The sequence below is a fragment of the Marmota flaviventris genome, chromosome 6 (genome assembly GCF_047511675.1).
Source record: "Marmota flaviventris isolate mMarFla1 chromosome 6, mMarFla1.hap1, whole genome shotgun sequence".
Lineage (NCBI taxonomy): Eukaryota > Metazoa > Chordata > Mammalia > Rodentia > Sciuridae > Marmota > Marmota flaviventris.
Genome location: NC_092503.1, coordinates 15,995,340 through 16,018,036, shown reverse-complemented (window position 1 = coordinate 16,018,036; position 22,697 = coordinate 15,995,340). Strand labels below are relative to the sequence as shown.

The 22,697-nt window shown below is 39.7% G+C and overlaps 1 protein-coding gene and 1 long non-coding RNA gene across 2 annotated transcripts in view; both read left to right on the top strand.

The window, feature by feature from the left end:
- Positions 1–22,697, top strand: part of LOC114095954 (uncharacterized) — a 288,590-nt gene that overhangs the window by 167,097 nt on the left and 98,796 nt on the right. The gene's annotated exons all lie outside the window — the stretch shown is intronic.
- Positions 1–22,697, top strand: part of LOC139706035 (uncharacterized) — a 70,525-nt gene that overhangs the window by 5,493 nt on the left and 42,335 nt on the right. The window contains exon 3 of the mRNA XM_071613416.1: positions 463–545. Within this exon, the coding sequence (XP_071469517.1) occupies positions 463–545 (83 nt within the window). The remainder of the gene's footprint in view (positions 1–462; positions 546–22,697) is intronic.

Here is a 22,697-nt window from a genome sequence, read left to right as displayed (position 1 = left end):
AGAGTATTTTGCTTTGTTAGGCATGTGCCAAATATTGAATTTGACCTTGAAATAAGCAGATAATTACTTTTGTTTTCCTTTTTCTAATTTTTTAACCCATAAGACAATTCCTCTTTTTTCCTCCCACAATATTAAAAAATTGCTTTTCAAAGGATGCCATCTATTTTTGTTACTGTCACAATATTTTGACATTACTGATATACTCTTTATATCAGTAATCCTCATCTCAAAAGATTATGCTTGCCTTCTGTATGATTTCAGCTTGTAGAAATTCCTTACCAAGTACTATCTGAACTCTACCTTTCTCTTCTCTTATTTTGCAGGGTTTCTTTCTTACAATAGTTTTAGTTTCCACTCTTGGTCAAAAGATGCATCTTCCTGGTTATAACAAGGAGTGTCCCTGTCATTAGTGTTCCATGGCTGAGTCCAAGTGCACTGCAAGCAATGCCTATTTTTTCACAGATCCTGGATTCATCATTTGTTTGGTAGCCCTTGGTGGGAAGAGGATGGCTGGGCTCTGAGAGGAAGTGGAGATGTGACCTGTGGTGAGTACGTGTTGAAACAATAGTGGTTAAGTAAAAATATCAGTTGGCAGAAACTGAGTCATAAGAAAATATTCACAAACTATTTTTACCTTTTTAATGTTGTTAATAGAAAGTTTTAAATTACATTTGTGATATGTACTAGACTTCTGTTAGAATTCTGATCTACAGCTTCTGTATATTTTCTTTTTTCTATTCTACATTCTGCTGGTTCTCATTTTTATTATCCTAATGCTTGATTATCATGGTCTCTGTGAGATATGCTGTTTTAAAAGTTTCCACTGAAAGAATTTGATGCTTAGGATATTTTCCTCCTCCAGTATTACTGTCATTTTCTTGTACCACACTTGGTAGCCACAAGTCCAGAATTGCTTATTTCCATTTCAGGAGTTAAGATATTTTGAGCCATGCAGAAGCCTTGAGGCTGGACTGCAGTGGGTCTGAAGACTGGTTTTCATCCAGGTCACCCTTCCTCTGAGGGTCTAGTCCCTCATGATCACTCCGCAAAGGGCAGGGGATTTATCAAGGTCCCTGCTTTTGGCAGGTTGTGAACTTCAATATCTTTTTGCTTTGCCCCAGGAAGGTATCCAAACCTGCATGAGTTACTGGGTGGGGGTGCCATATCACTCTATCACAACTAAGAAGCCATCAAGTTAGGCTGGGAAACCACCATAGTGCTTACCACAATAGCTATAACGACATTGCTGGCTGTGAAATCACACTGTGCCTATAAGCTTCTGTACTCTCTCAATGGATGCCATAGGCCCTGCCTGTTGGGAGTCTCCTGGGCTCGAAAGACTAACTTCCCCATCCCCCCCCCCCAGAATAGCCATCTGATAGTGAGCCCTGCTGGCTAGCATGATCCTTACCCTCCAATCAGAGTAGCCCTATGATCCTTACCCACCAATCAGACTAGCCCTGCTGGCTCACATGATCCTTACCCACCAATCAGACTAGCACTGATGGCTCAATTGATCCTTACCCACCAATCAGAAAGCACCCCATGCCAACTGTCAAACCCTTCAACCATTAAAGTGTCATAACTCTCAAACCACCCCTGGTTCTATAAATATGAAGAGCTGTTCCTCAATAAACAGGCATTTTCTCCAACAGAAGCCTTGAACATCCTTTCACTGCCCTCAGCCCTTCCAAGCCAGTGAACACAGCCCAGAACCTCTGTTAATGGTACAGCAAAGAAACCACGTGTCTTCATAACCAGTGTGGCATCAGGATCAACAGATGCTTGGCCTCTGCTCCAGTTCTTCCACATTTGATTGACAGAATCTAAAGCACCTACAGGAGTTAGGTTGCAAAAGAGTCTGGGAAGTGTAGCATTTAGCTTTTATGGTTTCTGTGGTATAGAAGGTAGAGTAGAAAGAAGAAACAATGAATGTCCTGTTCCTGTTTTCCTTGTCCCCCCTTCAGTTGAAATGCCATTTAGTTATTGTTTGAAAATCTGCAAAAATAATTTTATATCTTGCTTATTGATTTTTGATATATACCTAAGTACAGTATATCCATATACCTTTACCTGTATATCTCCATACACAGTTACTATAAAGGCAGTAAAATGAATCGTTATTTCAAGCCTGGGTTCCAGATTCAGCCTGGTGTTCAAAACCTGTGTTTCTGTGTGATATGGGTGCCCATGTTTCCTCAACTTCTCTCCCAGATATTTTACTTCCCAGTATATTTTATTGTGTTCTATTTGACTCTTGAACTTGAGAAGAGTTTGTTTGATGAACATAGACACTCCATTGGTTAGGGCATTATATATTTATAATTGTTATGTCTGGTTGATATATGGTTCCATTAAGCAGTATGAAATATCCTTCTTTATCCCTTTTGATTAGCTTTTGTTTGAAGTCTACTTTATTTAATATGAGGATGAAAACCTCTGCTTGCTTACGCAGCCCATGTGAGCACTATGTTCTTTTCAAAACCTTTCACCTTTAGTCTGTGAATGTCTTTTCCTATGAGATGAGTCACTTGAAGGCAGCATATTGTTGTTGTCTTTTTAAAAAATCCAGTCTTCGAGTCTATGTCTTTTTTTAATAACTTTATTATTTATTTATTTATATGTGGTGCTGAGGATTGAACCCAGGGCTTTGCCTGTGCAAGGCGAGCCCTCTACCACTGAGCCATAACCCCAGCCCTAGTCTATGTCTTTTGATTGATGAGTTTAGGCAATTAATATTCAGGATTATTATTGAGACATGATTTATATTCCTGTTCATTTTTGTTTATTTTTGGTGTTGAACTTGACTTAGTTTCTCCTTTGATTGGTTTTTTTCTTTAGTGTAATACTTCCCTTTGCTGATTTAAATTGTTGTTTTAAATTTCTTCTTCATGGAACTTTTGCTGAGGATGTTCTGTAGTGCAGGATTTCTAGTTATAAATTCTTTTAACTTTTGTTTATCATGAAAGGTTTTTTTTTTCATCAAATCTAAAGTTTGATTTTGCTGGATATAAAATTATTGTTTGGCATCCATTTCCTTTCAGAACTTGATATATATTATTCCAGTTCTTATAGCTTTGAGGGTCTGGGTTGAGAAATCTATAGAGATCCTAATTGGTTCCCCCCAAATGTAATCTGATTTCTTTCTCTTGTGGCTTTTAAAATTCTCTTCTTATTCTAGGCATTTTTATTAAAATGTGCCTTGATTTAGATCTGTTTGGTGTCCTGTAAGCCTCTTGTATTTGATTTTACAATTCATTCTTCAGGTTTGGAAATTTTCCTGATATTATCTCATTGAATAGATTGCTCATTCCTTTGGTTTATAACTCTATGCCTTCCTCTATCCCAGTAGTTCTTGAATTTGATCTTTTTATGTTATCCCATAATTCTTGAGTGTTCTGCTCATAGTTTCTTACTATCTTCACGGTGTGGTCATCTTTATTTTCAGGATCATATAGTTTGTCTTCCTTGTCTGAGGTTCTGTGATCTAATCTGTAGGTGATGCTTTCTACTGAGTTTTTAATTTGGTTTATTGTTTCCTTCATTTCAAGGATTTCTCTTTTTTTTTAGAACTTCTATCTCCTTATTGAAGTAATCTTTTGCTTCCTGTATTTGCTTATGTAACTCTTTATCAATAAGATCTTTTGCTGCCAGTATTTGCTCTCTTATATCATCCTTCAATTCACAGAACATTTTAATTATGTATATCTTAAATTTCTTCTCTGACATTTCTTCTGCTGTGTTAGCCATGGCTTCTAATAATGTAGCATCTTATTTTGTTGGGGGTCACATTCTTCCCTTGTTTTTTCATGTTGTTCATGTGTCTTCCCTTCTAGCACTGCGGATCTAAGGTGTTACAGTTTTTACCCTATAGGTTTATTGTGTCATGCAGAGTTCCAATACCTCTCCTTTATGGGGGAAATCAATGTTAACAGATCCCAATACAAACAATATACATACAGCTTTAAACCAAATAGCTCCTATTAAGATGTTTATGGTTTTGTCACAATATACAAAAATGTTGAGCTCACTTATTATCTACAATATAAACAATAGGTTTGCAAAAGGGTTGACAGTTTCTGATGGTGGACTAAGAGAGAACTGGAGGGGGAGGTGTAAGATGAGATATTAAAGAGATAGGAGGTGAGGATATAGTTATTAGATCTTAGGAAGCAAGAAAGAGGAATCAAAGAAGTTGTCTAGTAGCAGGAGAAAGAGAGAAAGTGATGGGGGGGGGCAAGTAAGTGAGAAGCCAATAGAGAGAGAACAAAAAATAAACAAAAATTAAGAAAATAAAAAATGTAAAAATAGGAAATAAAAGTATATGGAACACAATTGTAATATGCTAATCAGACATCCCAGTTCTCAGTAGTCTAATCCATGAAAAGTACTTGGTTTCACAAATGTTGGGGATGTGAAGGTGGGAAAAGAGAGAGAAAAGAAAAAAGAAAGAAAAAGAAAAGAAAAGGAAAAAATAGAAGGAAAATTAAAGGATTGTTTCTGTTGGAGTTCAGTATGTTTCCTGCTTCCCTTCTCATCCAATAGGTGGGGTGGTCTGTTGTTTGCTGGGTTCTCCACCCTCTGGATGTTGAAGGTTATTAGTGTGAGAGGGTGGTGTTGGGGGTGGAGCTCCTAGAGGTTGGGTATAGCACTTGCTGGTCCCTGTTGGGAGACTGCAAGAGCCTTGACCTTCTTTTCTGACATTTCTTCTGCTGTGCTAGCCATGGATTCTGATAATGTAGCATCTTAGTTTGTTGGGGGAAATTTCTTCCCCTTGTTTTTTTTCCCTTGTTTTATCCCAAGGCTCTCCTTGGGGCCCACTTGGGTTATGTGGGTGTCTGGTCCTATCTCCTTATATTGCCTGTAGACCTCACATATCCTGATCTCTAATTTAGTCTTTAAACTGTATCTCACACACCTTCTCCCTTTCTACTTCCTAGTCAGGAACCTCTGTCTTTGGAGGTCTTGTGGGCTGCACTCTGGGGGCTGTACACCTGTCTCAGAGAGCTGTTTTCTATTGGGCAGTTCAGGGCCAGGCTTTGTGAGTTACAGACCAGCTGTGTAACTGCAAGCACTGTGCTGGGCTAGTGGCTGTGGGGGAGAGGGCGGAGTTGGGGACTATAGGTACCTTGATATTGCTTTCTAAGCCCTAGCCAGTGTCCCAAGTTGGGAGTTGCCTCAAGTTAAGATGGCGACAAAGATGTGTCCCAAGATGGAGGTGGCTGCTTTCAGAGATGGGATGTTGAGTCATGTTGGGTGGTGTGATCAGATGCAGCTCTGTGGCGTGCAGTGTTGTGGCTGGCAGCTGTCTCCAGACCGTGTCTTGAATCCTCAGGTGCCAGCTACCATATGTAGAAAACTATGGCAGTGGTTGCAGTGTCCCAAGATGGAGGTGACCAGGGGAGCCTCATGTTGGTAGATGGGGGTCTACATGGAAACAGCAGCAGGGGGTCCTGCATGGGTGCTGATACCCCTGGTCCTGCTTGGCAAGGTGGTTAGGATTCCTGTGCTGGAGTAGCATTCAGGGTCTTCTAATAACTTGCAAAGAAATAGTATGCCCACTACTTGATTCCCAGGTCACGGAGACACAAGGAATGAAGCCTCCCTCTAGCCTGCCATCTTGGATCTCCACAATTTTATTTCCCTATCCTAAAATAGGAGGAAGTACAGTCTACCTTGAAATACTGTTGCAAGGCTCAATTAAAAATAGTCTAAGTGTAGTGCTTACCCATGATACCACAAAGTCAACTGCAGCTCTTTTTGTTGATTAGCAGATCTCGGTGGTGAAACCAACTCCTATCATCTTGACAAGTTTCTTAATTTTCTTTGGGTCTTTTTTGTTGTATTAAAAGACAATTTATTTAATTAATCTGAGCAATACAAATTACAACCACAAGGAGAAAACATTGAGGTCCAATAGACTGGCAAAATATGCCAAAATTGGACACTCTTAAATGCTGACAAAGTCTGTGCTGGAACAACACAGACTCATATAATACAGAAGCAAATGCTACTAACAAATCTACTTAGGAAAACTATTGAGTTTTTTTCAATAAAGGTGAAATGCACATACCTTCCAACTTCAATTACACTCCTAGTCACCTGTGTTAGAGAAAGTTCTATGGAGAAAAATGTTCTATATTTTTAAGTTATCATATGCAGTGGTTATTCATCTTATTTTTCTTTTTTCTCTGATAAATGTTATATTCATTTGGTACATAATTATATTTTCATAATAGAACATATACTGAAAATTTTTTTTAATTCTTACCATCATATTTGATCAGTATCATAAAAAATATTGTTTAATTCAGAACAGAAGTGTGACTATTTCCAGTTGACCTGGGGACTGGAGATAAAGCTCAGTGGCACAGCACTGGCCTAGCATGCACCAGTACTATAGTTTGGATCTAGAATGTACCCCAAAGCCCCTGGGTTAAAGGCTTGGCCCTATTGTGGCCCTGTTAGGACTTGGGGGAAACTTTAAGATGGGGGGATGCCATGGGGGAGCTACTGGGAGTCTGTACTCCCACCTTGGTACGCTGCCTGGCCCCACAGGCCCCAAAGCAATGAAACCTCCTAAACTGGGAGCCTTTTATATCGATTCTCTCAATATTTTGTCACAGTGATGGGAAGATGAAAAGCTGACTAAAAGAGCAAGAGCATAGTTTTGATCCCCAGCACAAAATTCAAAAACAAGTAAAAAACCTGACCTGTATTGCACAAGCAGACAGTTTCAATTATGTATTGACTCGTCTTGCTCCTGCCACTGACCAGATCTGACCAAAGAGTGGAAGGCAAGAATGAAACTGGTACTAATTCTTCTTTTTCAAGAGTCCCTATCTATGTGCTTATAGTAAAATGCTTTTCCTAAAATCATTTCTACGTGGTTGTGGGAATTTGTAAATCTTCCACTACTGTTTTTCTCTCTTTTTAGCCTATTAGCCAAGTTTGTGGTTTAAAGATAAAGAAATTTTGCTCTGGTTCCTCACACATTTAAGCTTTCAAAATGACTAACAGCAGGCAGGGGTTGTGGCTTAGTGGTAGAGCACTCACCTGGCACATGCAGGGTACTGGCAGCTGTCTCCAGACCCTGTCTTGAATCCTCAGGTGCCAGCTACCGTATGTAGAAAACTATGGCAGTGGTTGCAGTGTCCCAAGCATCACATTACAATAAAATAAAATTATTGTGTTGAACTACAAAAAAGAAAAAAAAAAAAAACAAAAAAATGACTAACAGCAACAAGTAAGAAATTGAATATTTTACATTTAAAATATCTATTGTTAGTACCAATGCAAAAACACGTTATAAACAAAATCCAGAAAATATTTACCTGACAATCCTGATTTTTGCATTTTCGATTTGACTTACTACATAACAATAGCATTACATACATTACTTAAATCATTATCCTTTAGAATTTGCATATATTATTAATGTTTCATATCTTTAAATAGCTTACAAATGTAATTTCTAATGAAAACTATATTTTTTTAAAGAAAGAGAGAGAGAGAGAGAGAGAACTTTTCAATATTTATTTTTTAGTTTTCATCGGACACAACATCTTTGTATGTGGTGCTGAGGATCGAACCCGGGCTGCACGCTTGCCAGGAGAGCGCGCTACAGCATGAGCCACATCCCCAGCCCATGAAACTATATTTAAAACATTCTGAAAAGATGACAGTGCAAATAACAAAGCTGTTAAATCAGCATATAGTCAGTCCTGCATATCTGTGGGTTCAGCATCCAGAGATTCAATCACCTGCAGATAGGAAGCTGTGGTGGAGGGTTTCCCCAGGAAGTTCTTACAATCCCAACTTTAATTAGCCTCACACTGAGCAGTAAGCAAAATCCATGTGAATGAAGTGACTTATAGGCCTTCTGCCATTTCAGAGATCCTCAGTCTCTCCAGCACCTTGAGCCTTGTTCATGTGCTGTGCAGTTAGGCCTTTGAAGGTTCTGTCTGTACTGAACACATACAATTTTTTTTTTCTTATCCACAGAACAGGGAGGTCATCTTAAAAACCTTTTCAGGAACACCTTCTCCACCCCCCAAAATAGAAGCACTCAGTCCTTGTGGGCTTTAACTAACTGACAGGATCTCAAACCAACTAAGCCAGAATCAAAATGAATAAATAGCTGGGTTGCAGTGGCACTCCCCTGTAATCCCAGTGACTGTGAAGACTGAGTCAGGAGGATAATGAGTTCAAGACCAGCCTCAGTAACTTAAGTAAGACCCTAAGCAACTTAGTGAGAGTCTGTCTCAATATAAAATACACACATAAATAAAATAAAATAGGAGATGTATCTCAGTGGTAAAGTGCCTCTGGGTTCAATCCCCTGCACCAAAACAAAACAAAAGAAAAAAAATTCAAACAAACAAACAAAAACACACGTGCCTAAAAATCAATTAACCAATCAATCAATCACCTTATTTTACAGAAGTTTAGAATTATCTGTTTTAGCCAGCATACTGGTGCAGGCTAAGGAGGCTGAGGCAGAAGGATTGTGAGTTAAAGGCCAGCCTGCCTCAGAAACTTCTTGAGGCACTAAGCAACTTAGACCCTGTCTCAAAAAAAAAAAAAAAAAGTTTTTTTAAAAAAAGCATCCTCACATGTGTCCACTTAATTTTTGTATATAATCAAAGGAGTATATGATTAATACTCTGCCTGTGACCAAGTGTTACCTGGTTATTTGAGAAGGAGGAATCATAAACTTCAGCTGGGTTCAGTAATGTTTTCATAACATGCTATATGGGTGACAAAAATAAAAAGTCCCAATTTTCATTTCCTCCTTGAGTCAACAACCTTTTCCAATGTGAGTTTGCAACCTCTTCCATCAAAAAAACAATCTATGTCTCCAGTCCTTGAATCTGAGCTGGCCTCATGACTACCTTCTGCCAAGGGAAAGTGGTAGAAGTGATAGTGCCCCAGTTGGGAGCCCAGACCTCAGGAGACCTTGAGGGCTTCTGCTCATTTTCTTGAACTCTTTCTCCAACAGAGAGCATGTCTGGGGTAGCCTCTGTAGATAGGATCTTGCACCTCCAAGAGTATATGCTTCCTCCCAGCCATTGGGCAATCTGAGCTCTACCAGTGTTGTCTTGTGACCAGCGCCTTGATGGTGATGGGGTGCAGCCAGGGGTATCCTGGGCCTCCTCAATGATGACGGTGACTGGGCCGCCCCTGGTGATCCCATTAGTCCAGGACCAGAACAGGGAGCAGATCCACTCCAGGTTCCGATCCGTAGCCCTGTCTGATGTCCAGCCACTGCCGCTGCCTTATCCTGTTGCCTCCCTGGCTGCCAAGATAGGCAGGAGCCAGCAAGGGAGCTGAGCTAAAAGAGCCCAGAGCCAGCGCGCCCCACCTGCAGCGAGTGCCCCCAAGAGCCCTATCAGCGCCGCTCGCTCCGCTGCCCTGGCTGGGTCCAGCCAGCCTCGTCGCCGCGCCTTGGCCTCTTTGGGTCTTAATTTCTTGGTCTTTGAGATGAAGAAGTTGTCCTCAATAATCTGTAAGGTGAATGCCTGAGCTGACAATGTCCAAGTCCTTTCCCTTTCCTGGCAGAAGTGAGGACTGGAAGAAGTTACTTACTCAGCATTTTCTGGTCAGCAGGGGGAGTGCTTGAGCTCTGACCTGATGCCACAAGTGGAAAATTCCACACCGGGCCTCCTGTGATGGGATGCTGTCAAAATGACGACTCGTTAAATATTTTATAAAATCATCCTTAGGCCATGCATATAAGGTGTATATGAAACACATGCATTTGGAGTTTAGACTTGGGTCCCAGCCCCAAGCTCTCATTTTGTATAACAAATTTAAACAAATCCCAAATCTGAAATGCTCTGGCACCAAGCCTTTAAGGTAAGGGATAGTCATCTGTATTATTATCATTTTTTTGTGAAGTTCTATGATTTTAATTTATCTTTAGATGTTGCATAAGCCTGGAGTTGACAGTGGTAGGACATTTGTCTTCCATGAAAAACAAGTGAAAAAAGCTTGTTTAATTTAATTTTCAGCTACCTGGGTGTGCATGTGTTGGGAGAGCAATTGTTTTCCATTGTTTTCTGATCACCATCCCTTGCTTCAGACTGGGTGCCCCTCTTGTATTGCCACTCACATTTGGCAGCTTCAAGCACTGAATGATTTTCAGCTCAACTTCACTTGGGTCAAGAATTTAGACTTCAACCAAGAGGAGTGAATACCAAACTTAGAGGAAGAGAATAGACCTGGTCATGGGAAAATGGGAGTGCCTGGGGAAGAGCGAGGATAATCAGAGTCCTCATGAAGCTGAAACTTTAGAACCTATGGATATTTACTTCTTTCTCATCTATTCTGTGTTCTATTTGTTGGGCTTGGGCTTGGGCTTGGGAATTCCCTCTGATTGTCCATTTTGTTTGTATCTATTACTGGCCCTTGTAAGACGTGGTTAGTACTGCATTGATTCTATGGGTAGTTTCTTGGGAAATATCTTGGCTGCCTGGGTCCCGCGGCTTCCACTGCAGGCTCAGGGTCGAGAACCTGCTGTGGGGAAGTGGACCCGCAGCAGAGCCCGCAGGGGAAGTCTGGGGAAGTATCCCCATAAGTTCCATCCTGCAACTCACTGGAGGGTGCCGCCCAGAGAAAGTAAGGCTGGAGCAGAGGTTTCTTAGCAGATGCTAAGAATGAGAGGAGAGCGGACTGCACCTGTCATCCTTAAGGTGCTCCCAGCTTTGCTGGACCTGGGCAGTGGTCAGAGCCTTTAATGCTCGAGGCCCGGCCTCCTGCAGCACCCTACCTCCTGCATCTGGCTATATTTTCGCCCGTGGTATTTCTCCCCATGGTGCCCCGTCTCCCCATGATTCTGCCTCACAGAATCACCATTCGGATCTCCGTGGCAGCAGAAGTCTGCCCTTGTCCCACTTCCTGTACGGAGGTGGCACTGGGGACCTACAGCAAACCATCTCTCTCATCTCTCTCTCTCTCTCTCTCTCCCAGCCATCCCTCTCCCTCCCATCCTCCTGCACAAATGCTTTGTCTTTTTTCCATTTCTTGGGCTACCTCGGTCCGGTCCGGTTCGAGGCTCCCACTGCAGGCACAGATCCAGAACCTGCTGCAGGGACGTGGACTGGTGGGACAGAGCCTTCAGGGGCAGTCTGGGGACTGAGGAGGGGATGGAGGTGTCCCCATAAGTTCTATCCTGCAATTCTAATAGTGGAGCCACAAGAAAGTAAGGAGGGAGCAGAGCCTGGATGCTAAGAATGAGAGGAAGGTGCAAGGCACCTGCCCAGGTCTTGGTGCTCAAGAGCACCTGGAGACCTTCACCTGGGTCTGAGCCTTTAAAGCAGAGGCTCCGCCCCTCCACAGATATGCTTGAGTGTTGACCCTGTTTTCTTCTAGAAGTTGCAAGGTTTCTGATGTAATTCCTGAGTCTTGGCCCATTTTGGTTTACTTTTGTGCAGGGTGACAGGCTAGTTTCATTTCCTACATATGGATATCCAGTTTTTCTAGCACCACTAAAAATGCTGTCTTTTCTCCAACATATCTTTTTGACACTTTTTTCAAAGATCAGATAACTGTATCTAAGTGGATTTGTCTCTGTGGTTTCTGTTCTATTCTATTGATCTTCATATCTACCCCTGTCCCATACCATGCATTTTTCCCCCCTATAGCTCTGTAGTATAATTTGAGATCAGGGCCTGTCACATGCCTCCAGCATTGCTGTTCTTACTCATGATTGCTTTAGCTATTCTGGCTCTTTTATTCTTCCAGATGAATTTTATGATTTTTAAAAAATTCTCCTGTAGTTTTGTGAAGGTTGTCATTCTTATTTTAATGAGGATCGAGTATTGCATCAAATCTATAGATCACTTTTGACAAACTGGCCGTGTTGACAATATTAATTCTGACTGTTAATCTTCTAAGGTCTCCCTTAACCCAGGGTCTGGTGCGTGCAGCCCTACCACTGAGCTCCCAACATCTTTGGTTTGATCGTGTATAATTATAATGAACTAATTTCAAAAACATTTTTAAGGAAAATTATTTTTTTGCACTTAGGTCTTTTTATTTATCAAAAATACACATGCATTTCAGATGTACTTTCTTTGTATCAAGTGCATAGTTTTCTAGTAGAAGGATTTATCATACTCTAGTTAACTAATTTCCTACTGATTTAAATAGGGATATTTCAAATGTAGGAATATTCTTTTGGATATTTTAAATTTTAATTTAATTCTCTATTTTTATTGATGCATTATAGTAGTTGTCATAATGTTTGTATTTCTTGTTCCATTCATATACACACAATACAGCAACAGAATTTTGCCAATATAATGCCCCACTGTTTCCTTTCTCTCCTCTCCTCCCTCCCCCTCATCTCTTTCCTCTACTGATCTTCCTTTGATTTTCATGACATACCTTCCCCTACCTTTCTTTTCCTTTAAAAGAAAACTCTGTAAAGTAGATAAAATATGAATTTGGAAGTGACTGGACCTGCCACTATGACTCAGGACAACCTGTAATAGAGGCATCTGTGCTAGGAAAAGGGGCCACATGCAATTCATGCCAACACACAACACAGTCCCTGAATTCCAGAAATGCCACCCACAGCAGGAAAACGCAAACCCTTTTACAGTGACTTATTCATGTTTTGGGGCCCCCAGAGAGAGAGGTTCTGCCCTCACTTCTGAGGATGGAGGTGGCACTGGGGACCTACACCAACCATCTTGCTCTTTCCTGCCATCTCACTCACTCCCATCCACCTGCCCTTACTTTTTAGTCTCTTTTCCACTCCCTGGGCTACCTCAGTACTGAGGCTTCCAAAGCAGGTGTAGGGTGGAGAACCTGATGCAGGACGTGGACCAGTGGGTGGGACAGAGCCTGCAGGGGAAGTTTGGGGACTGAGGTGGATGTGGAAGTGTCCCTTAAGAGGGCTCCCACAACTCACTGGCCAGTGCCACCCAAAGAAAATAAGACTAGAGCTGAGCCTGAATGCAAAGAATGAGGGCAGAGCTGACTGGGAGCACTGGGAGACCTGCCTCCTGGTGTGGAGCCTTTAAAGCCCTGGGCCCTCTGCTCCTGTGCCTCCCGCCCTGGGCAGAGACTTTTGTGCCCAGGTGTGAGACCACGCCTGTGTCCCACTTCCTGGGAGAGCAGGGCCTGAGGTCTCCCAAGTGACTCCCACTGCTTCCTTGCCACTGGTTTCAGCCTTCCCTGCCTCACTCACTGAGCCACCATAGCTGTTATCCAGAGAAGGTGGACCCAAAGCAAAGGCTAAAGTTGGGGCTTCCAGCCTCAGCCTCTTTCTTGCCTCCTCTGGGGACTTATTGGACCCAAACCATCTGCATTCCCACCTTCATACTCATTCCTTTTATTCTGAAGAAAAAAAAAAAGAATTTCCATCCCCCAGTAAAGTCCCATCTAAAATCAATGGGACAGGTTTTAGGTAGCCTGTCATCAAAAATAGTTTTGTTGGTAGTTTTTCTGTGCCTATGGAGCCAAAAACCTTCAGGAAAAACTCTCGGAAAGCAAAAGCTAAAGCACCTTCTCGTTTGTGAAAAATTCTGACAGTCAAATAGGAAATGCCCAGCTCTGCTGCCTACTTGAGGCAAGAATCATTTTTTTTTTCTTTTTCTTTTGAGGTACTAAGGATTGAATCAAGTGCGCTCCACCATGGAGCTACATCTTCTGCTCCTTTAAAAAAAATTTTATTTTGGATGGCAAGTCCCTAAATTGCCCAGGCCAGCCTCGAACTTGAGATTCTCCTGCTTCAGCCTCCAAGAAGTTGGGATCCCACAGGGATGTGCCACAGTGCCTGGCTATGATTAACCTCTTAAAGTTTCTTTTGGTCACTTTCATTGTTATCTCAAGATCCAATCATTTAAATGTCTATCCAACCACCAGGTAAGCACCATTTAAATAATTTCAAATACACATTTCAGTCCAGTATGGGGATGAGTGAAATGATCACATGAGTCTGAGAAGACTTGGACTTCTTGATGAGTTGCCCTCAAATAGAAAGATCTTTCCGGGTTACCTGAGTGGGTCCAGGGCCATCAGATGAACCCTTAAAATCAGAGAACTTTCTCAGGCTGGAAGCAGGAAGGAGGAAGCGAAAGGAGAAGTCTGACTCTAAGCAAGAGAAGGATTAGATATGCTGTTGGTGGGTTTGAGATGTGTGGACCAGAGAGAGGCCTCTTAAAGTTAAGGAGTGCCCTGCTCACAGAGAGCAAGGAAGTGGATTCTACCAACAATCTGAATGCCCTTGGAAGCACATTTTTTCTAGAGCTTCCCCATAAGAGTTCAGCTGTTCAACATCTTGTTTTTGACCTTGTGAAATCCAAAGTGGAGACATCAGTTGGATGTCAGATTTCTGACATATAGAACTGTAAGATAATAAATGTGTTGATTTGAGCAGCTAGGCTTGGGGTAATTTGTCATGACTGAAATAGAAAATGAATAACAACTCCTCCCATTTAAATGAGAATTTGCTTGGGTATAAAATTCTTTTCTTCAATGCTTTAGAAATAATATTCCTTTGTCGTCATGTGACCAGGGTGGCTGTCCAGGAGTCTGTTGCTGTGCTTGCTGCTTACTTGTTTCTCAGGGCCATCTGGGAAGGGAGCCAGAAGGCTGTGCTGGTTTGTCACCTCTGCTGAGTTTTGCAGTCTACTTGGCTGCTGGTCATGGTCTCTTGGAGGTGGGGAGGTTTAATTTCTTTCCCTGATTCTTCTTAGGTGCACTGGTAGATGTGAGAAATTCATTGCTTTTGTTTTATTCAGCTGCTACTAGTCTCATCTTGCCCTCACTTTTATAAAAATCAAGTTCATTGAGGTAATTTAGAACAACACTTCTTTTTTAATTTAAAGTCCCTTATCTTGGGAAGCATGTTAGAAATATGTGGGCATTTGTCTAATTTATGCAGCATATTAACAGGCTACAGACATAAAAAGAGATGTATGGTGTGACTTCTGCTATGAGTCATCTTACTAACTTGTAAATTCTGGAAATCAAATTACCATGTTGCACTATCTTCAGGTTTGCTGAGGTGAAAAAATCTTTTTTTTTTTTTCAGTAAAAACACTTAACTTTAAACAAAATGAATTCTGGAACTATAGTTCACTTTGACTTCCAGGATTTTATAGATTTCATTAAAGTAGTCCATGTTATCCTAGATTTATTATGATTATGGTAGGTATTCTAATAAAACATACAATCCTTTTAGGCCATTGGAAGCACGTGTTAATCATAGGCTTTAACACTAGTCATACTGTCAGCTTTGTTCATCAGACATAATGAGATATTTATGAGTAATGGAAGTTTTTAAAAAAAATTTTAAAATTTATTCTAATTTGTTATACCTGACAGAAAAATGTAATCCAATTCATAGTTCACATATAGAGCACAATTTTTCATGTCTCTGTACACAAAGTAGAGTCACACCACTGGTGTCTTCATATATGCATTCAGGGTAATCATATCCATCTCATTCCTCCATCTTTCCTACTCCCATTCCCCCTCCCTATCCCTCTCTCCCCTTTACCCTATCTAAAGTTTCTAGATTCCTTCCATGTTCCCTCCCTACCCCCATCATGGATCAGCATCCACATATCAGAGAAAACTTTCGGAATTTGTTTTTTTGGGATTGGCTGACTTCACTTAGCAATGTATTCTCCAATTCTATCCATTTACCTTCAAACACCATGATTTTATTCTGTTTTAATGCTGAGTAGTATTCCATTGTGTATTATACCACAGTTTCTTTATCCATTCATCTATTGAAGGGCATCTAGGTTGGTTCTACAATTTAGCTATTGTGAATTGTGCTGTTATAAACATTGATGCGGCTCTGTCACTCTAGTATGCTGTTTTTAAGTCCTTTGGGTAAAAACTGAGGAGTGGAATAGCTGGGGCAAATGGTGGTTTCATTCTAAGTTTTTCAAGGAATCTCCATATTGCTTTCCAGGTTGGTTGCACCAATTTGAAGTCCCACCAGCAGGTATGAATGTGCCTTTTCCCCCACATCCTCGCCAACACTTATTGTTGTTTGTATTCTTGATAACTGCTGTTTTGACTGTAGTGAGATGAAATCTTAGAGTAGTTTTGATTTGCATTTCTCTAATTGCTAGAGATGTTGAACATTTTTTCATATATTTATTGATTGATTGTATATCATTTTCAGAGAAGTGTCTGTTCAGTTCTTTGCCTCATTTATTGATTGGGCTTTGGGTTTGTTTTTTTTTTTTTTTTTTTGGTGTTTAGTTTTTTGAGTTCTTTATATATCTTAGAGATTATTGCTCTCTCTTTTGTGTGTGTGGTAAAAAAAATTGTTCCCATTCATCTCACTGACTATTTCTTCTGCTGAGAAGAAGCCTTTTAATTTAAATCCATCTCATTTATTGATTCTTGGTTTTAATTCTTATACTATAGGAGTCTTATTAAGGAAGTTGAGGCCTAATCTGACATGATGGAGATTTGGACCTATTTTTTCTTCTATTGGGCGCAGTGTCTTTGGTTTAATTCCTATGTTTTTCACCCACTTTGAGTTTTGTGCGTGGTGAGAGATAGAGTTTTAGTTTCATTTTGCTGCATATGGATTTCCAGTTTTTCTAGCACCATTTGTTGTAGAAGCTATCTTTTCTCCAGTGTATGTTTTGGCACCTTTGTCTAGTGTGAGGTAACTGTTTTTATGTGCATTTGTTTCTGTGTCCTCTATTCTGTACCATTGGTCTACAAATCTATTTTGGTGCCATGCCATTTTTGTTACTGTTGCTCTGTAGTATAATTTAAGCTCTGGTATAGTGATGCCACCTGTTTCAATCATCTTGCTAAGGATTGCTTTGGCTATTCTGGGTTTCTGATTTTTTAAGATAAATTTCATGATTGCTTTTTCAATTTCTATGAGGAATGTCATTTGGAGTTTGATTTGAATTGCATTAAATTTATATGGTGCTTTTTGTAATATGGTCATGTTAACAATATTAATTCTGCCTATCTAGAAACAAGGGAAATCTTTCCATCTGCTAAGGTCTTCTTTAATTTCTCTCTTTAGCATTCTGTAATTTTCATTGTAGAGGTCTTTGACCTCTTTTGTTGAGTTGATTCCCAAGTATTTTTTTTTTTGAGGCTGTTGTAAATGGGGTATGTTAGAGTCTGTAAATAAGTCAAAATAACACCTGGCATTTTGCCAGGGGAATGTTAGAGTTCATAAACAAGTCTGGATGGTGCCTGGCAAAATGCCAGAGGAAGTGGTTTGAGAAGTAACAAAAGCGAGCCATTAAGTGTGGAGATTCCTGATTGATTGACTGCTGTATCTAGTTTATGTTAATTAGATAAGCTGTGTGGAATGTATAAATACCGCTCCTGTCCTACAATAAACGGCTCCTACTCCTGCTGTATCAATCTACACAAGTTGTTCGTCACCCCCCCAGTTATTTTGCTGCAGCCGGACTGCGGCAGGGGTAGTTTTCCTAGTTTTTCTTTCAGAGGATTTGTCACTGATATACAGAAATGCCTTTGATTTATGGGTGTTGATTTTATATCCTGCTACTTTGCTGAATTCATTTATTAGTTCTAGAAGTTTTCTCATGGAATATTTTGGATCTTCTAGGTATACAATCATGTCATCAGCAAGTAGTGATATTTTGAGTTCTTCTTTTCCTATTTATATCCTCTGATTTCTTTCATCTGTCTAATTTCAAGAACTATGTTAACAAGAAGTGGTTAAAGAGAGAACAAGACTTCCCTGTCTTGTTCCAGTTTTTAGATGGAGTGCTTCCAATTTTTCTCCATTTAGAATGATGTTGGTCTTGGGCTTAGCTTATATAGCTTTTACAGTGTTGAGATATATTCCTGTTATCCCTAGTTTTTCTAGTGTTTTGAACATGAAGGGGTGCTGTATTTTGTCAAATGCTTTTTCTCCATCTATTGAAATGATCATATGATCATCTTTCTATTGATGTACTGAATTACATTTATTGATTTCTGTATGTTGAACCAACCTTGTATCCCTGGGATGAACCCCACTTGATTGTGGTGAACTATCTTTTAAATATGTTTTTGTGTTCGATTTACCAGAATTTTACTGAGAATTTTTTCATCTGTGTTCATTAGAGATATTGGTCTGAAGTTTTTTTTTTGTTGTTGTTGTCTGGTTTGGGGATCAGGGTGATATTGGCCTCATATAATGAGTTTAGCAGTGTTCCCTCTTTTTTTATTTCATGGAATAACTTGAGAAGTATCGGTATTAGTTCTTCTTTGAAGGTCTTGTAGAACTCAGCTATGTATCCATCTGGTCCTGGGCTTTTCTTGGTTGGTAAGCTTGTGAGAGTGTCTTCTATTTCATTGCTTGAAATTGATCTGCTTAACTCGTGTATGTCATGCTGACTCAGTTTAGGCAAATCATGTCTCTTGAAACCTGTTAATGCCTTTGATATTTTCTATTTTAATGAAGTAAAAGTTTTTAAAACAATTTCTAATTATCTTTTGTGTTTCTGTGGTGTCCATAATGATATTTTCTTTTTCATCATGATGTCAGTAATTTGAGTTTTCTCTCGCTTTCTCTTTGCTAGCATGGCTAAGGGTTTATCAATTTTATTTATTTTTTTTCAAAAAACCAACTTGTGGTTTTGTCAACTTTTTCTTTTGTTTCAATTTTATTGATTTCACTCCTGATTTTAATTATTTCCTGTCTTCTACTGTTTTTGTTGTTGATTTGTTCTTCTTTTTCTAGGAATTTCACATGTAATGTTAGGTTATATTTATTTGTTGACTTTTTTTTTTTTTTTTCAGGAATGAACTCCATGCAATGATCATTCCTTTTAATACTGCCTTCATAGTGTCCCAGAGATTTTGATATGTTGTGTCAGTGTTCTCATGTAGCTCTAAGAATTTTTTCATCTCCTTTTTATATCTTTTGTAATCATTTTTCATTCAATAGCATATTTTCGTCTCCAGGTCTTGGAGTAGCTACTATTTTTTTATTTATCATTGATTTCTAATTTCATCCAATTATGATCTGATAAAATGCAGGGTAGTATCTCTACTTTTCTTGTATTTGCTAAGAGTTGCTTTGTGGCATAATGTATGGTCTAATTTAGAGAAGATCCATGTACTTCTGAGAAGATAGCGTCACTCTTTGATGGATGAAATATTCTATATATGTCTGTTAAGTCAAGTTATTGATTGTGTTATTGAATTCTATAGTTTCTCTGTTTAACTTTTGTTTGGAAGATCTATCCAGTAGTGAAAGAGGTGTATTAAAGTCCCCCAGAATTATTGTGTTTGGTCTGACTCTTGAATTTGAGAAGAGTTTGTTTGATGAATGTAGATGCTACATTGTTTCGGGCAAGTATGTTTATAATTGTTAAATCTTGTTGGTGAATGGTTCCCTTGAACAGGATGTAAAATCCTTCTTTATCCCTTTTGATTAACTTTGGCTTGAAATCTACTTTATTTGGTATAAGGATGGAAACCCCTGCTTGTTTCCACAGTCCACATGAGTAGTATGTTTCTTCCCATCCTTCACCTTCAGTCTCTGGATGTCTCTTCCTATGAGATGAGTCTCTTGAAGACAGCATATTGTTGCATCTTTTTAAAAAAATATTTATTTTTTAGTTGTACTTGGACATAATACCTTTATTTTATATTTTTTACATGGTACTGAGGATCGATCCCAGTCCTCCTACAAGCTAGGTGAATAGTCCACCACAAACCCAGCCGTGTTGCATCACTTTTTAAATGCAATATGTCAGTCTATATTTAGGCCATTAACATTCAGGATTATTATTGAGACATGATTTATATTCCCAGTCATTTTTGTTTATTTTGGTTTTTGAACTTGACTTGGCTTCTCCTTTGATTGCTTTTACCTTTAGCATAGTTCCTCACTTTGCTGATTTTCATTGTTGTTTTTCATTTACTCCTCATGGAACATTTTGCTGAGGATGTTCTCTAGTGCAGGCTTTCTAGTTGTAAATTATTTTAACTTTTGTATATCATGGAAGGTTTTTATTTTCTCATAAAATCTAAAGGTTAATTTTTCTGGACAGAAGATTCTTGACTGGCATCCATTTTCTTTCAGAGCTTAGTTTTGTTATTCCAGGATCTAGCTCTCAGGGTCTGGTTTGAAAAATCTGCAGAGATTCAAATTGGTTTTCCCCCTGTACGTAATCTGATTCCTTTCTCTTGTGGCTTTGAAAATTCTCTCCTTATTCTGTATGCTGGCATTTTTTATTATAATGTACCTTGGTGTAGGTCTGTTGTGGTTTTTGTATGTTTGGTGTCCTGTAAGCATCTTGTATTTGATTCTCCAATTTATTCTTTAGGTTTGGAAAATTTTCTGATATTATTTCATTGAATAGGTTGTTCATTTCTTTGGTTTATAACTCTATGCCTTCCTCTATCCCAGTAATTCTTGAATTTGGTCTTTTCATGTTATCCCATAATTCTTGTGTGTTCTGCTCATGGTTTCTTACCATCTTCAATGTGTGGTTATCTTTATTTTCAAGATTATATATTTTGTCTTCATTGTCTGAAGTTCTGTCTTCCCAGTGATTTTATCTGTTGGTGATGCTTTCTATGGAGTTTTTAATTTGGTTTATTATTTCCTTCATGTCAAAGATTTCTGGGTTTATTTTAGAACTTCTATCTTCTTATTGAAGTAATCTTTTGCTTCCTGTATTTGCTTATATAGCTCTTTATCAATTTGATCTTTTGCTGCCTGTATTTGCTCTCTTATATCATTCTTCAATTCACAGAACATTTTAATTATGTACACCCTGAACTTCTTCTCTGACATTTCTTCTGCTGTGCTAGCAATAGATTCTAATATTGTAGTATCTTTGTTTGGGAACTTTCTTCCCTTGTATTTTCATGTTGTTTGTATATATTCTCTTCAGGCACTGTGGATTTGAAGTGTTACAGTTATTACCATTTAGGCTTATAGTGTCTCTGCAGGATTACAATATCTCTCCTTTAATGGGGAGAACAATATTAACAGATCTCAATACAAACAATATACACCCTTAAACCAAATAGCTTCTATTAAGACATTTACGGTTTTGTCACAATATACAGAAATGGTGATTTTAATTATTATCTACAATATAAACAGTATATTTGCAAAGAGTCTACAGTTTCTGGTGGTGGACAAAGAGAGAACCGGGTGTGGGATGTAGCATGAGATGTTAAGGAGGTAGGAGGTGAGGACATAGAGTTATTGAATCTTAGGAAGCATGAAAGAGGAATCTAAAGAAGTTGACTAATAGCAGGAAAAAAAGAAAAGGTAATTTTGGGGGAAGAGAATAGAGAGAGTACAAAAAATAAAATAAACAAACATAAAAATTAAGAAAAATAAAAATGTAAAAATAGGAGGTAAAATAATATACCAAACAATTGTAATATACTATTTAGACATCCCAATCCTTAGTAGCCTAATTCTTGAAAAGTTCTTGGTAATGTTGGGGATGTGAGAGTGGGAGAAGAGAAAGAGAGAAAAGTGAAAGAAAGAAAGAAAGAAAGAAAGAAAGAAAGAAAGAAAGAAAGAAAGAAAAAAGGAAAGAAAAAAATCTCAAAGGAAAATACCAGGATTGTTTTTGTTTGAGTTCAGTACATTTTTCTGCTTCCCTTCTCATCCAATAGGTGGGGTTGTCTGTTGTTTGCTGCTATCTCCACCCTCAGAATGCTGAAGGTTATTAGGGTGAGAAGGTTGGTCTTGAGGGCAGAGCTCTGGAGGTGGGATATAGCACTTGCTGATCCCTGTTGGGAGACTGCTCCCCAAGGCTCTCCTTTGGAGCCCACTTGGGTTATGTGGGCATCTGGTCCTATCTCCTTATATTGCCTGTAGACCTCACAATTCCTGGTCTCTAATTTAGTCTCTAAACCTCTCCCTTTCTACTTCCCGATCAGTAACCTCTCTCTCTGGAGGTCTTGTGAGCTGCACTCTGGGGGCTGCACACCTGTTGCAGAGAGCTGGTTTCTATTGGTCAGTTCAGGGCCAGGCTTTGTGAGCTATGGACCAGCCACAAGCACTGTGAGAGATTAGTGGCTACAGGGGAGAGGGGTGTTAGGAAGAACAGGTACCTTTGTGTTGCTTCTAAGCCCCAGCTGGTATCCCAAGCTGGGAGTTGCCCCAAGTAAAGATGGTGACAAAGGTGTCCCAAGATGGAGGCGACTGCTTTCAGAGATGGGGTGTCAGGTTGGGCAGGTGGTAACACTAGGCATTGTGTTCAGAGATGCCACTTTATGGCCTGCAGTGTTGTGGCTGGTGGCTGTCTTCAGACTCTGTACTGTATCCTCAGGTGCCAGCTACCATATGTAGGGAACTATAGCAGTGGTTACAGTGTCCCGTGATGGAGGTGATCAAGGGAGCCCCACAGTGGCAGATGGGGGTCCACATGGGAGTGGAAGCTTGAGGTACTGTGTGTGGGCAGCTTCTGGGTATCCTGCATGGGAATGGAGGCCGAGATTCCTGCTTGGGTGGGCATCCAGGGGTCCTGCAGGTGCTGAGGCGTGGAGACTTTCGTGGGCACAGCAGTCAGGATTCCTTCATGGGAGCAGCTGTCAGGGTCGTCCAATAACTCACAGAGAAATAGTATTCTCACTATTAGTATCTCAAGAGCAACACAGAATGCAGCCTCCCTCTAGCCCACCATCTTGGATCCCCCTGACTAACAGTATTTTAATGCATAAATTGTAAATAGATATAATTTTTTTAAGATTAGTCT